The sequence below is a fragment of the Oncorhynchus keta genome, chromosome 4 (assembly GCF_023373465.1).
Source record: "Oncorhynchus keta strain PuntledgeMale-10-30-2019 chromosome 4, Oket_V2, whole genome shotgun sequence".
In the NCBI taxonomy this organism is placed as follows: Eukaryota; Metazoa; Chordata; class Actinopteri; order Salmoniformes; family Salmonidae; genus Oncorhynchus; species Oncorhynchus keta.
In genome coordinates this window covers 663,323-681,342 of record NC_068424.1, presented here as the reverse complement: position 1 = coordinate 681,342, position 18,020 = coordinate 663,323, and the positions used below count along the sequence as shown (strand labels likewise).

The 18,020-nt window shown below is 37.3% G+C and overlaps 1 protein-coding gene across 1 annotated transcript in view; it reads right to left on the bottom strand.

Annotated features, from left to right (window-relative positions):
* Window positions 1–3,628: 3,628 nt before the first annotated feature.
* Window positions 3,629–18,020, bottom strand: part of LOC127916513 (solute carrier family 35 member G2-like) — a 32,007-nt gene continuing 17,615 nt past the window's right edge. The window contains exon 2 of the mRNA XM_052498574.1: window positions 3,629–6,353. Within this exon, the coding sequence (XP_052354534.1) occupies window positions 5,055–6,329 (1,275 nt within the window). The 5' untranslated portion in view covers window positions 6,330–6,353 and the 3' untranslated portion in view covers window positions 3,629–5,054. The remainder of the gene's footprint in view (window positions 6,354–18,020) is intronic.

Here is an 18,020-nt window from a genome sequence, read left to right as displayed (position 1 = left end):
TCTAACAACAATATCCTCTAACAACAATATCCTCTAACAACAATATCCTCTAACAACAATATCCTCTAACAACAATATCCTCTAACAACAATATCCTCTAACAACAATATACTCTAACAACAATATCCTCTAACAACAATATCCTCTAACAACAATATCCTCTAACAACAATATCCTCTAACAACAATATCCTCTAACAACAATATCCTCTAACAACAATATCCTCTAACAACAATATCCTCTAACAACAATATCCTCTAACAACAATATCCTCTAACAACAATATACTCTAACAACAATATCCTCTAACAACAATATCCTCTAACAACAATATACTCTAACAACAATATCCTCTAACAACAATATCCTCTAACAACAATATCCTCTAACAACAATATACTCTAACAACAATATACTCTAACAACAATATCCTCTAACAACAATATCCTCTAACAACAATATCCTCTAACAACAATATCCTCTAACAACAATATCCTCTAACAACAATATCCTCTAACAACAATATACTCTAACAACAATATCCTCTAACAACAATATACTCTAACAACAATATACTCTAACAACAATATCCTCTAACAACAATATACTCTAACAACAATATACTCTAACAACAATATACTCTAACAACAATATCCTCTAACAACAATATACTCTAACAACAATATACTCTAACAACAATATACTCTAACAACAATATACTCTAACAACAATATCCTCTAACAACAATATAACAACAATATACTCTAACAACAATATACTCTAACAACAATATACTCTAACAACAATATACTCTAACAACAATATCCTCTAACAACAATATCCTCTAACAACAATATACTCTAACAACAATATATTCTAACAACAATATACTCTAACAACAATATACTCTAACAACAATATACTCTAACAACAATATCCTCTAACAACAATATCCTCTAACAACAATATACTCTAACAACAATATCCTCTAACAACAATATAACAACAATATCTAACAACAATATACAATATCCTCTAACAACAATATCCTCTAACAACAATACTCTAACAACAATATACTCTAACAACAATATCCTCTAACAACAATATACTCTAACAACAATATCCTCTAACAACAATATACTCTAACAACAATATACTCTAACAACAATATACTCTAACAACAATATACTCTAACAACAATATCCTCTAACAACAATATCCTCTAACAACAATATACTCTAACAACAATATCCTCTAACAACAATATACTCTAACAACAATATCCTCTAACAACAATATCCTCTAACAACAATATCCTCTAACAACAATAATATACTCTAACAACAATATAACAACAATACTCTAACAACAATATACTCTATACTCTAACAATATACTCTAAACAATATCCTCTAACAACAATATACTCTAACAACAATATCCTCTAACAACAATATCCTCTAACAACAATATACTCTAACAACAATATACTCTAACAACAATATCCTCTAACAACAATATATAACAACTCTAACAACAATACTCTAACAACAATATATTCTAACAACAATATACTCTAACAACAATATCCTCTAACAACAATATCCTCTAACTAACAACAATATCCTCTAACAACAATATCCTCTAACAACAATATCCTCTAACAACAATATATACTCTAACAACAATATCCTCTAACAACAAACAACAATATCCTCTAACAACATATATCTAACAACCTCTAACAACAATATACTCTAACAACAATATCCTCTAACAACAATATCCTCTAACAACAATATACTCTAACAACAATATCCTCTAACAACAATATATACTCTAACAACAATATACTCTAACAACAATATCCTCTAACAACAATATCCTCTAACAACAATATCCTCTAACAACAATATCCTCTAACAACAATATACTCTAACAACAATATCCTCTAACAACAATATACTCTAACAACAATATACTCTAACAACAATATATTCTAACAACAATATACTCTAACAACAATATATTCTAACAACAATATCCTCTAACAACAATATACTCTAACAACAATATACTCTAACAACAATATATTCTAACAACAATATACTCTAACAACAATATCCTCTAACAACAATATCCTCTAACAACAATATCCTCTAACAACAATATACTCCAACAACAATATCCTCTAACAACAATATCCTCTAACAACAATATCCTCTAACAACAATATCCTCTAACAACAATATCCTCTAACAACAATATCCTCTAACAACAATATCCTCTAACAACAATATCCTCTAACAACAATATACTCTAACAACAATATCCTCAATATCCTCATAACAACAATATATTCTAACAACAATATCCTCTAACAACAATATCCTCTAACAACAATATCCTAACTAACAACAATATCCTCTAACAACAATATCCTCTAACAACAACATACTCTAACAACAATATACTTTAACAACAATATACTCTAACAACAATATCCTCTAACAACAATATCCTCTAACAACAATATACTCCAACAACAATATCCTCTAACAACAATATACTCTAACAACAATATACTCTAACAACAATATACTCTAACAACAATATCCTCTAACAACAATATCCTCTAACAACAATATACTCCAACAACAATATGAGCCATACTGTAGCTGTAAAGTTGCCACATGAGATTAATGTGCAGAATATGTCATCTAATTAACACGTGGGTTCTGTTGACGCTCTTCGTTATCGCTGTTGACATGAAATCAAAAGCTCTCAGTACAAATCGTTTCACATCGTGTCTTTATTTCACAGACAAATAGAACTTTAGCAAAGACATTACACAGTTGGCACTCCTCCAAGTCAACGAGCAATACAAAATAAATATGTGAAGATTTCAACAGACATTCTTCAAATTGTACATGTAACCGGGCAACATTTAGAGAGAGAGACAGGTGGAGAGAGAGAGAGACAGAGACAGAGAGAGGTGGAGAGAGAGAGAGACAGAGACAGAGAGAGGTGGAGAGAGAGAGAGACAGAGACAGAGAGAGGTGGAGAGAGAGAGAGACAGAGAGAGAGAGAGAGAGAGAGAGAGAGACAGAGAGAGAGAGAGAGAGAGACAGAGAGAGACAGAGAGAGAGAGAGAGAGACAGAGGGAGTGAGAGACAGCAACAGAGAGACACACAGAGAGAGACACAGAGAGAGAGAGAGAAACACACAGAGAGAGAGACACAGAGACAGAGACACAGAGAGAGAGAGAGAGAGAGAGAGAGAGAGAGAGAGAGAGAGAGAGAGAGAGAGAGACAGAGACAGAGAGAGAGAGAGAGGTGGAGAGAGAGAGAGACAGAGACAGAGAGAGGGGGGAGAGAGAGAGAGAGAGAGAGAGAGAGAGAGAGAGAGAGAGAGAGACAGAGAGAGGGGGAGAGAGAGAGAGAGAGACAGAGAGAGAGAGAGGGGGAGAGAGAGAGAGACAGAGAGAGGGGGAGAGAGAGAGAGAGAGAGAGAGAGAGAGAGAGAGAGAGAGAGAGACAGAGGGAGTGAGAGACAGCAACAGAGAGACACACAGAGAGAGAGACACAGAGACAGAGAGAGAAACACACAGAGAGAGAGACACAGAGACAGAGACACAGAGAGAGAGAGAGAGAGAGAGAGAGAGAGAGAGAGAGAGAGAGAGAGAGAGAGAGAGAGAGAGAGACACACACACAGAGGAGGAGAGAGGCAGAGAGACACAGAGAGACATAGAGAGAGACACAAACACAGAGAGAGAGAGAGAGACAGAGAGAGAGAGACACAGAGAGAGACACAAACACACAGAAAAGAGAGAGACAGAGAGAGAGAGACACAGAGAGAGACACAGAGAGAGAGACAGAGAGAGAGAGAGAGAGAGAGAGAGACACACACACAGAGGAGGAGAGAGGCAGAGAGACACAGAGAGACATAGAGAGAGACACAAACACAGAGAGAGAGAGAGAGAGAGAGAGAGAGAGAGAGAGAGAGACACACATAGAGAGACACAGAGAGAGACACAGAGAGAGAGAGAGAGAGAGAGGGAGAGAGAGAGAGAGAGGAGGAGAGAGGCAGAGAGACACAGGGAGACATAGAGAGAGACACAAACACAGAGAGAGAGAGACAGAGAGAGAGAGAGAGAGAGACACAGAGAGAGACACAGAGAGAGAGACACACACAGAGAGAGAGAGAGAGAGAGAGAGAGAGAGAGAGAGAGAGAGAGAGAGAGAGAGAGAGAGAGAGACATAGAGAGAGACACAAACACACACAGAGAGAGAGAGACATGTGTTTCATAATATGAGGGACAGTTTCTGACAGACCAACCAACCTGCACATGTCCTCTATGCTTATTGTTATTGTTCAATGTGTGGTTATTTTGATCCTTGGCTATTGTTGTTACTTTTGTCCCATGGACAACATTGATTATTACTTTTTTATGTTAATATTGTAAATCTCCAAAGTAAGCTTTGGCAATATGCATATTAGTAACGTCATGCCAATAAACTGTAATGAATTGAAATTAGAGAGAGAGAAAGAGAAGGAGATTGGGAGGGAGAGCGAGAGAGAGAGAGAGATGTCTCTATTATTTTAGTTCATTGTAAATAACCCATATTTATGTTTATTTTCCTTTTGTACTTTAACTATTTGCACATCATTACAACACTGTATATAGACATAATATGACATTTGAAATGTCTTTATTCTTTTGGAACTTCTGTGAGTGTAATGTTTACTGTTCATTTTTATTATTTATTTCACTTTTGTATATTATCTACCTCACTTGCTTTGGCAATGTAAACATAAGTATCTTTTGAATTGAATTGAGAGGAGAGAGAGGCAGATAGACAGGGAGAGAGAAAGACAGCGAGAGACATAGAGAGAGAGAGACAGGGAGTGGGAAAGACAGGGAGAGAGAAAGACAGAGAGAGAGAGAGAGAGAGAGAGAGAGAGAGAGAGAGAGAGAGAGAGAGAGAGAGAGAGAGAGAGAGAGAGAGAGAGAGAGAGAGAGAGAGAGAGAGAGAGATGGAGTCCAGGCTCTATTTAATGGGTGAGTTCAGTATCTCCTGGTAGTCCTGCCGTACAGCCCGGCTGACCCTATACAGCTTCACTCCCGTTAGAGTAAACACACTGGCCATGATGACCAGCCCCCCGATGACGTCGTAGATGGAGGGGACCATGCGCAGCACCATGAGCTGAAGCAACATGGCCACCACTATCTCCAGGTGCTGCACGGTGCTCACCAGGGCGGGGTGGAACTTGTTGAGGGCATAGTAGACCCCCAGGAACGCCACGGTGGAACAGATACAGATCCCCGTGAGGTAGCCCCACGTCTCCCCATCCAGGGGGATGATCGGCTCCTGCATAACGAACATGGTGGAGGCGCCCCACACCGTGCCCGTCCAGCCGAACGTGAACAGGGCTGTCCACATGCTGACGCGCTCCTTGATGGCCCGGTAGACGATCATGGACATGGCTCCGGTGAGGCCGGCCATCACCGTCATGGTGTAGCCGAACGCCTCCTTCCAGAAGGTGAGGCGAGACTTCTCCTCGTCGGCCACATTGGGGATCATGACGAGACACAGGCCGAACACGCTGCCCACCACCGTCACCACGTCCGTGTAGCCCAGCCTCTCGTCTAACAACAGGAAGGCCATCACGCCACTGAACACCGTGGTGGTTGCGCGCCACATGATGGTACCGTTGCTGGGCGGCACGATGGCGAAGGCGGTGTAGGCGCAGGTGATGGAGATGACGTTGCAGACACCATAGAAGAAGAGCCGGAGGCGGTACCCCTTCGGGCCGAAGGGTTCCTCCTGGTTATAAAACACCACTGTGATGGACAGGACCTGGATCACAGACCGGATGAAGATCAGCTCCAGGGACGGCACTTTGGAGCGGTCCGCCGCCAGCCGTGTGATCAGAGCAACGCAGCCGTGAGCCACCGCTGCCCCGAACAACGCCATCCAGGTGACCCGGGACGCCAGGACGTTGGCCTCCCCGAAGCTAGCCAGCTGCCCCCCGACCCCCTTGTCCCGGCTCTGGGGCTCCACCCCTCCCCCCAATGGCCCCTTCCCCGGACAGGGGGTCTCTATGGTGCCAAAGAAAGTCCTCCTACTACCGTCTGACACCAGTCTCTTGGCAGGGCTGGCCTCTGCAAACGACCCAAAGTCCTCAAAGGACGGAGCATCGTCGTAACCCTCGTCTCCAGGCTGGGGGAAGTGGGTGGCGTATTTCACTGTGATGGAATTGGGGTGGATCTTCACCCTCTTCTTAGATCCTCCATACTGCTGCTGGCCCTCAGACACATCCATGTTCCTTCAGCAGGTCAGAGCACACTGGAGAAGGACAGAGGTCAGAGTTAAACATGACGACATTACTGACTGGAGGTAATATACTGACTGGTGGTAATATACTGGTGGTAATATACTGGTAGTAATATACTGACTGGTGGTAATATACTGGTGGTAATATACTGGTAGTAATATACTGGTAGTAATATACTGACTGGTAGTAATATACTGGTAGTAATATACTGACTGGTAGTAATATACTGACTGGTAGTAATATACTGACTGGTAGTAATATACTGGTGGTAGTATACTGACTGGTAGTAATATACTGGTGGTAATATACTGACTGGTAGTAATATACTGACTGGTAGTAATATACTGGTGGTAGTATACTGACTGGTAGTAATATACTGGTAGTAATATACTGACTGGTAGTAATATACTGGTGGTAATATACTGACTGGTAGTAATATACTGACTGGTGGTAATATACTGGTAGTAATATACTGGTGATAATATACTGACTGGTGGTAATATACTGACTGGTGGTAATATACTGGTGATAATATACTGGTGGTAATATACTGGTGGTAATATACTGACTGGTGGTAATATACTGGTAGTAATATACTGACTGGTGGTAATATACTGACTGGTAGTAATATACTGGTGATAATATACTGACTGGTAGTAATCTACTGACTGGTGGTAATATACTGGTGGTAATATACTGGTGGTAATATACTGGTGGTAATATACTGACTGGTAGTAATATACTGGTAGTAATATACTGACTGGTAGTAATATACTGGTGATAATATACTGACTGGTAGTAATATACTGACTGGTAGTAATATACTAGTGGTAATATCCTGGTGGTAATATACTGGTGGTAATATACTGACTGGTGGTAATATACTGGTGGTAATATACTGGTGGTAATATACTGACTGGTGGTAATATACTGACTGGTGGTAATATACTGGTGGTAATATACTGGTGGTAATATACTGACTGGTGGTAATATACTGGTGGTAATATACTGGTGGTAATATACTGACTGGTGGTAATATACTGGTGGTAATATACTGGTGGTAATATACTGACTGGTGGTAATATACTGGTGGTAATATACTGGTGGTAATATACTGACTGGTGGTAATATACTGGTAGTAATATACTGACTGGTAGTAATATACTGACTGGTGGTAATATACTGACTGGTAGTAATATACTGACTGGTAGTAATATACTGACTGGTAGTAATATACTGACTGGTGGTAATATGCTGGTGGTAATATACTGACTGGTAGTAATATACTGACTGGTGGTAATATACTGACTGGTAGTAATATACTGGTGGTAATATACTGACTGGTGGTAATATACTGACTGGTAGTAATATACTGACTGGTGGTAATATACTGGTAGTAATATACTGACTGGTGGTAATATACTGACTGGTAGTAATATACTGACTGGTGGTAATATACTGACTGGTGGTAATATACTGGTAGTAATATACTGACTGGTGGTAATATACTGGTAGTAATATACTGACTGGTGGTAATATACTGACTGGTGGTAATATACTGACTGGTAGTAATATACTGGTGATAATATACTGACTGGTGGTAATATACTGGTAGTAATATACTGACTGGTGGTAATATACTGACTGGTGGTAATATACTGGTAGTAATATACTGACTGGTGGTAATATACTGGTGGTAATATACTGACTGGTGGTAATATACTGACTGGTGGTAATATACTGGTGATAATATACTGACTGGTGGTAATATACTGGTGGTAATATACTGATTGGTGGTAATATACTGACTGGTGGTAATATACTGGTGATAATATACTGACTGGTAGTAATAAACTGGTGGTAATATACTGGTGGTAATATACTGACTGGTGGTAATATACTGGTGATAATATACTGACTGGTGGTAATATACTGACTGGTAGTAATATACTGAATGGTGGTAATATACTGACTGGTGGTAATATACTGACTGGTAGTAATATACTGGTGGTAATATACTGACTGGTAGTAATATACTGACTGGTGGTAATATACTGACTGGTGGTAATATACTGACTGGTAGTAATATACTGGTGGTAATATACTGACTGGTGGTAATATACTGACTGGTACTAATATACTGGTGGTAATATACTGACTGGTGGTAATATACTGGTAGTAATATACTGACTGGTAGTAATATACTGACTGGTAGTAATATACTGGTGGTAATATACTGACTGGTAGTAATATACTGACTGGTAGTAATATACTGACTGGTGGTAATATACTGACTGGTGATAATATACTGACTGGTAGTAATATACTGACTGGTGGTAATATACTGACTGGTGATAATATACTGACTGGTAGTAATATACTGACTGGTAGTAATATACTGACTGGTGGTAATATACTGACTGGTGATAATATACTGACTGGTGGTAATATACTGGTGGTAATATACTGACTGGTAGTAATATACTGGTGATAATATACTGACTGGTAGTAATATACTGACTGGTGATAATATACTGACTGGTAGTAATATACTGACTGGTGATAATATACTGACTGGTAGTAATATACTGACTGGTAGTAATATACTGACTGGTAGTAATATACTGACTGGTGGTAATATACTGACTGGTGATAATATACTGACTGGTGGTAATATACTGGTGGTAATATACTGACTGGTAGTAATATACTGGTGGTAATATACTGACTGGTAGTAATATACTGACTGGTAGTAATATACTGACTGGTAGTAATATACTGCTGGTAATATACTGACTGGTAGTAATATACTGACTGGTAGTAATATACTGACTGGTAGTAATATACTGGTGGTAATATACTGACTGGTAGTAATATACTGACTGGTGGTAATATACTGACTGGTGGTAATATACTGACTGGTAGTAATATACTGACTGGTAGTAATATACTGGTGGTAATATACTGGTGGTAATATACTGACTGGTAGTAATATACTGACTGGTAGTAATATACTGACTGGTAGTAATATACTGGTGGTAATATACTGGTGGTAATATACTGGTAGTAATATACTGACTGGTAGTAATATACTGACTGGTAGTAATATACTGACTGGTGATAATATACTGGTAGTAATATACTGACTGGTGGTAATATACTGGTGGTAATATACTGGTGGTAATATACTGACTGGTAGTAATATACTGACTGGTGGTAATATACTGACTGGTAGTAATATACTGACTGGTAGTAATATACTGACTGGTAGTAATATACTGACTGGTAGTAATATACTGGTGGTAATATACTGGTGGTAATATACTGGTGGTAATATACTGGTAGTAATATACTGACTGGTAGTAATATACTGACTGGTAGTAATATACTGACTGGTGGTAATATGCTGACTGGTAGTAATATACTGACTGGTGGTAATATACTGACTGGTGGTAATATACTGGTGGTAATATACTGACTGGTGGTAATATACTGGTGGTAATATACTGGTGATAATATACTGACTGGTAGTAATATACTGGTGGTAATATACTGACTGGTAGTAATATACTGACTGGTGGTAATATACTGACTGGTGGTAATATACTGGTGGTAATATACTGGTGATAATATACTGACTGGTAGTAATATACTGGTGATAATATACTGACTGGTGGTAATATACTGGTGGTAATATACTGACTGGTAGTAATATACTGGTGGTAATATACTGACTGGTAGTAATATACTGACTGGTGGTAATATACTGGTGGTAGTATACTGACTGGTAGTAATATACTGACTGGTAGTAATATACTGACTGGTAGTAATATACTGACTGGTGATAATACACTGACTGGTAGTAATATACTGACTGGTGGTAATATACTGGTAGTAATATACTGACTGGTGGTAATATACTGGTAGTAATATACTGACTGGTAGTAATATACTGACTGGTGGTAATATACTGACTGGTAGTAATATACTGACTGGTAGTAATATACTGACTGGTAGTAATATACTGGTGGTAATATACTGGTGGTAATATACTGGTGGTAATATACTGACTGGTGGTAATATACTGGTAGTAATATACTGACTGGTAGTAATATACTGACTGGTAGTAATATACTGACTGGTGGTAATATGCTGACTGGTAGTAATATACTGACTGGTGGTAATATACTGACTGGTGGTAATATACTGGTGGTAATATACTGACTGGTGGTAATATACTGGTAGTAATATACTGACTGGTGGTAATATACTGACTGGTAGTAATATACTGGTAGTAATATACTGACTGGTGGTAATATACTGGTGGTAATATACTGACTGGTGGTAATATACTGACTGGTGGTAATATACTGGTCATAATATACTGACTGGTGGTAATATACTGGTGGTAATATACTGACTGGTGGTAATATACTGGTGATAATATACTGACTGGTAGTAATATACTGGTGGTAATATACTGACTGGTGGTAATATACTGGTGATAATATACTGACTGGTAGTAATATACTGACTGGTGGTAATATACTGGTAGTAATATACTGACTGGTGGTAATATACTGGTGGTAATATACTGACTGGTAGTAATATACTGACTGGTAGTAATATACTGGTAGTAATATACTGGCTGGTGGTAATATACTGGTAGTAATATACTGACTGGTAGTAATATACTGACTGGTAGTAATATACTGACTGGTAGTAATATACTGGTGGTAATATACTGACTGGTAGTAATATACTGACTGGTAGTAATATACTGACTGGTGGTAATATACTGACTGGTAGTAATATACTGGTGGTAATATACTGGTGGTAATATACTGACTGGTAGTAATATACTGACTGGTAGTAATATACTGACTGGTAGTAATATACTGGTGGTAATATACTGACTGGTAGTAATATACTGACTGGTAGTAATATACTGGTGGTAATATACTGACTGGTAGTAATATACTGACTGGTAGTAATATACTGACTGGTAGTAATATACTGGTGGTAATATACTGACTGGTAGTAATATACTTACTGGTAGTAATATACTGACTGGTGGTAATATACTGACTGGTGGTAATATACTGACTGGTAGTAATATACTGACTGGTAGTAATATACTGGTGGTAATATACTGGTGGTAATATACTGACTGGTAGAAATATACTGACTGGTAGTAATATACTGACTGGTAGTAATATACTGACTGGTAGTAATATACTGACTGGTAGTAATATACTGACTGGTGGTAATATGCTGACTGGTAGTAATATACTGACTGGTGGTAATATACTGGTAGTAATATACTGACTGGTGGTAATATACTGGTGGTAATATACTGGTGGTAATATACTGACTGGTAGTAATATACTGACTGGTGGTAATATACTGACTGGTAGTAATATACTGACTGGTAGTAATATACTGACTGGTAGTAATATACTGACTGGTGGTAATATGCTGACTGGTAGTAATATACTGACTGGTGGTAATATACTGACTGGTGGTAATATACTGGTGGTAATATACTGACTGGTGGTAATATACTGGTGGTAATATACTGGTGATAATATACTGACTGGTAGTAATATACTGGTGGTAATATACTGACTGGTAGTAATATACTGACTGGTAGTAATATACTGACTGGTGATAATACACTGACTGGTAGTAATATACTGACTGGTGGTAATATACTGGTAGTAATATACTGACTGGTAGTAATGTACTGACTGGTGGTAATATACTGACTGGTAGTAATATACTGACTGGTAGTAATATACTGACTGGTAGTAATATACTGGTGGTAATATACTGGTGGTAATATACTGGTGGTAATATACTGACTGGTGGTAATATACTGGTAGTAATATACTGACTGGTAGTAATATACTGACTGGTGGTAATATACTGACTGGTGGTAATATACTGGTAGTAATATACTGACTGGTGGTAATATACTGACTGGTGGTAATATACTGGTAGTAATATACTGACTGGTAGTAATATACTGACTGGTGGTAATATACTGACTGGTGGTAATATACTGGTAGTAATATACTGACTGGTAGTAATATACTGACTGGTGGTAATATACTGACTGGTGGTAATATACTGGTAGTAATATGCTGACTGGTGGTAATATACTGACTGGTGGTAATATACTGGTAGTAATATACTGACTGGTAGTAATATACTGACTGGTGGTAATATACTGACTGGTGGTAATATACTGGTAGTAATATGCTGACTGGTAGTAATATACTGACTGGTGGTAATATACTGACTGGTGGTAATATACTGACTGGTAGTAATATACTGACTGGTGGTAATATACTGACTGGTGGTAATATACTGGTGGTAATATACTGACTGGTGGTAATATACTGGTAGTAATATACTGACTGGTGGTAATATACTGACTGGTGGTAATATACTGGTAGTAATATACTGACTGGTGGTAATATACTGGTGGTAATATACTGACTGGTGGTAATATACTGACTGGTGGTAATATACTGGTGATAATATACTGACTGGTGGTAATATACTGGTGGTAATATACTGACTGGTGGTAATATACTGGTGATAATATACTGACTGGTAGTAATATACTGGTGGTAATATACTGACTGGTGGTAATATACTGGTGATAATATACTGACTGGTAGTAATATACTGACTGGTGGTAATATACTGACTGGTGGTAATATACTGACTGGTAGTAATATACTGGTGGTAATATACTGACTGGTGGTAATATACTGACTGGTAGTAATATACTGGTGGTAATATACTGACTGGTGGTAATATACTGGTAGTAATATACTGACTGGTAGTAATATACTGACTGGTAGTAATATACTGGTGGTAATATACTGACTGGTAGTAATATACTGGTAGTAATATACTGACTGGTAGTAATATACTGACTGGTGGTAATATACTGACTGGTGGTAATATACTGACTGGTAGTAATATACTGACTGGTGGTAATATACTGACTGGTGGTAATATACTGACTGGTGGTAATATACTGGTGGTAATATACTGACTGGTAGTAATATACTGGTGGTAATATACTGACTGGTAGTAATATACTGGTAGTAATATACTGACTGGTAGTAATATACTGACTGGTGGTAATATACTGACTGGTAGTAATATACTGACTGGTGGTAATATACTGACTGGTGGTAATATACTGGTGGTAATATACTGGTAGTAATATACTGACTGGTGGTAATATACTGACAGGTGGTAATATACTGGTGGTAATATACTGGTAGTAATATACTGACTGGTGGTAATATGCTGACTGGTAGTAATATACTGACTGGTGGTAATATACTGGTAGTAATATACTGACTGGTGGTAATATACTGGTGGTAATATACTGACTGGTGGTAATATACTGGTGGTAATATACTGACTGGTGGTAATATACTGACTGGTGGTAATATACTGGTGGTAATATACTGACTGGTGGTAATATACTGACTGGTGATAATATACTGACTGGTAGTAATATACTGGTGGTAATATACTGACTGGTAGTAATATACTGGTAGTAATATACTGACTGGTAGTAATATACTGACTGGTGGTAATATACTGACTGGTAGTAATATACTGACTGGAGGTAATATACTGACTGGAGGTAATATACTGACTGGTGGTAATATACTGGTGGTAATATACTGACTGGTAGTAATATACTGACTGGTGGTAATATACTGGTAGTAATATACTGACTGGTGGTAATATACTGGTGGTAATATACTGACTGGTGGTAATATACTGACTGGTGGTAATATACTGGTGATAATATACTGACTGGTGGTAATATACTGGTGGTAATATACTGACTGGTGGTAATATACTGGTGATAATATACTGACTGGTAGTAATATACTGGTAGTAATATACTGACTGGTGGTAATATACTGGTGGTAATATACTGACTGGTAGTAATATACTGACTGGTGGTAATATACTGACTGGTGGTAATATACTGACTGGTAGTAATATACTGACTGGTGGTAATATACTGGTAGTAATATACTGACTGGTGGTAATATACTGGTGGTAATATACTGACTGGTGGTAATATACTGACTGGTAGTAATATACTGACTGGTGGTAATATACTGACTGGTAGTAATATACTGACTGGTAGTAATATACTGACTGGTAGTAATATACTGACTGGTGGTAATATACTGGTGGTAATATACTGGTGGTAATATACTGGTGGTAATATACTGACTGGTGGTAATATACTGGTAGTAATATACTGACTGGTAGTAATATACTGACTGGTAGTAATATACTGACTGGTGGTAATATACTGACTGGTAGTAATATACTGACTGGTAGTAATATACTGACTGGTGGTAATATACTGACTGGTGGTAATATACTGACTGGTGGTAATATACTGGTGGTAATATACTGACTGGTGGTAATATACTGGTGGTAATATACTGGTGATAATATACTGACTGGTAGTAATATACTGGTGGTAATATACTGACTGGTAGTAATATACTGACTGGTAGTAATATACTGACTGGTAGTAATATACTGACTGGTGATAATACACTGACTGGTAGTAATATACTGACTGGTGGTAATATACTGGTAGTAATATACTGACTGGTGGTAATATACTGGTGGTAATATACTGGTAGTAATATACTGACTGGTAGTAATATACTGACTGGTGGTAATATACTGACTGGTAGTAATATACTGACTGGTAGTAATATACTGACTGGTAGTAATATACTGGTAATATACTGGTGGTAATATACTGGTGGTAATATACTGACTGGTGGTAATATACTGGTAGTAATATACTGACTGGTAGTAATATACTGACTGGTGGTAATATACTGACTGGTGGTAATATGACTGGTGTAATATACTGGTGGTAATATACTGACTGGTGGTAATATACTGGTAGTAATATACTGACTGGTGGTAATATACTGACTGGTGGTAATATGCTGACTGGTAGTAATATACTGGTAGTAATATACTGACTGGTGGTAATATACTGGTAGTAATATACTGACTGGTAGTAATATACTGACTGGTGGTAATATACTGACTGGTGGTAATATGCTGACTGGTAGTAATATACTGACTGGTGGTAATATACTGACTGGTGGTAATATACTGGTAGTAATATACTGACTGGTGGTAATATACTGACTGGTAGTAATATACTGGTAGTAATATACTGACTGGTGGTAATATACTGGTGGTAATATACTGACTGGTGGTAATATACTGACTGGTGGTAATATACTGGTCATAATATACTGACTGGTGGTAATATACTGGTGGTAATATACTGACTGGTGGTAATATACTGGTGATAATATACTGACTGGTAGTAATATACTGGTGGTAATATACTGACTGGTGGTAATATACTGGTGATAATATACTGACTGGTAGTAATATACTGACTGGTGGTAATATACTGACTGGTGGTAATATACTGACTGGTAGTAATATACTGGTGGTAATATACTGACTGGTGGTAATATACTGACTGGTAGTAATATACTGGTGGTAATATACTGACTGGTGGTAATATACTGGTAGTAATATACTGACTGGTAGTAATATACTGACTGGTAGTAATATACTGGTGGTAATATACTGACTGGTAGTAATATACTGACTGGTAGTAATATACTGACTGGTGGTAATATACTGACTGGTAGTAATATACTGGTGGTAATATACTGGTGGTAATATACTGACTGGTAGTAATATACTGACTGGTAGTAAATACTGACTAGTAATATACTGGTAGTAATATACTGACTGGTAGTAATATACTGACTGGTAGTAATATACTGACTGGTGGTAATATACTGGTAGTAATATACTGACTGGTAGTAATATACTGACTGGTAGTAATATACTGACTGGTAGTAATATACTGGTGGTAATATACTGACTGGTAGTAATATACTGACTGGTAGTAATATACTGACTGGTGGTAATATACTGACTGGTGGTAATATACTGACTGGTAGTAATATACTGACTGGTAGTAATATACTGGTGGTAATATACTGGTGGTAATATACTGACTGGTAGTAATATACTGGTAGTAATATACTGACTGGTAGTAATATACTGGTGGTAATATACTGGTGGTAATATACTGGTGGTAATATACTGACTGGTGGTAATATGCTGACTGGTAGTAATATACTGACTGGTGGTAATATACTGACTGGTGGTAATATACTGGTGGTAATATACTGACTGGTGGTAATATACTGGTGGTAATATACTGACTGGTGGTAATATACTGGTGGTAATATACTGACTGGTGGTAATATACTGGTGGTAATATACTGGTGATAATATACTGACTGGTAGTAATATACTGGTGGTAATATACTGACTGGTAGTAATATACTGACTGGTAGTAATATACTGACTGGTAGTAATATACTGACTGGTAGTAATATACTGACTGGTGATAATATACTGACTGGTAGTAATATACTGACTGGTGGTAATATACTGGTAGTAATATACTGACTGGTGGTAATATACTGGTGGTAATATACTGGTAGTAATATACTGACTGGTAGTAATATACTGACTGGTGGTAATATACTGACTGGTAGTAATATACTGACTGGTAGTAATATATGACTGGTAGTAATATACTGGTGGTAATATACTGGTGGTAATATACTGACTGGTGGTAATATACTGGTAGTAATATACTGACTGGTAGTAATATACTGACTGGTAGTAATATACTGACTGGTGGTAATATACTGACTGGTAGTAATATACTGACTGGTGGTAATATACTGACTGGTGGTAATATACTGGTGGTAATATACTGACTGGTGGTAATATACTGGTGGTAATATACTGACTGGTAGTAATATACTGGTGGTAATATACTGACTGGTGGTAATATACTGGTAGTAATATACTGACTGGTAGTAATATACTGACTGGTAGTAATATACTGGTGGTAATATACTGACTGGTGGTAATATACTGGTGGTAATATACTGACTGGTAGTAATATACTGGTGGTAATATACTGACTGGTGGTAATATACTGACTGGTGGTAATATACTGGTGATAATATACTGACTGGTAGTAATATACTGACTGGTAGTAATATACTGGTGGTAATATACTGACTGGTAGTAATATACTGGTGGTAATATACTGGTGGTAATATACTGGTGGTAATATACTGACTGGTGGTAATATACTGACTGGTGGTAATATACTGGTAGTAATATACTGACTGGTAGTAATATACTGGTAGTAATATACTGACTGGTGGTAATATACTGACTGGTGGTAATATACTGGTAGTAATATACTGACTGGTAGTAATATACTGACTGGTAGTAATATACTGGTAGTAATATACTGACTGATGGTAATATACTGGTGGTAATATACTGGTGGTAATATACTGACTGGTGGTAATATACTGGTGGTAATATACTGACTGGTGGTAATATACTGACTGGTAGTAATATACTGGTAGTAATATACTGACTGGTGGTAATATACTGGTAGTAATATACTGACTGGTGGTAATATACTGACTGGTAGTAATATACTGACTGGTGGTAATATACTGACT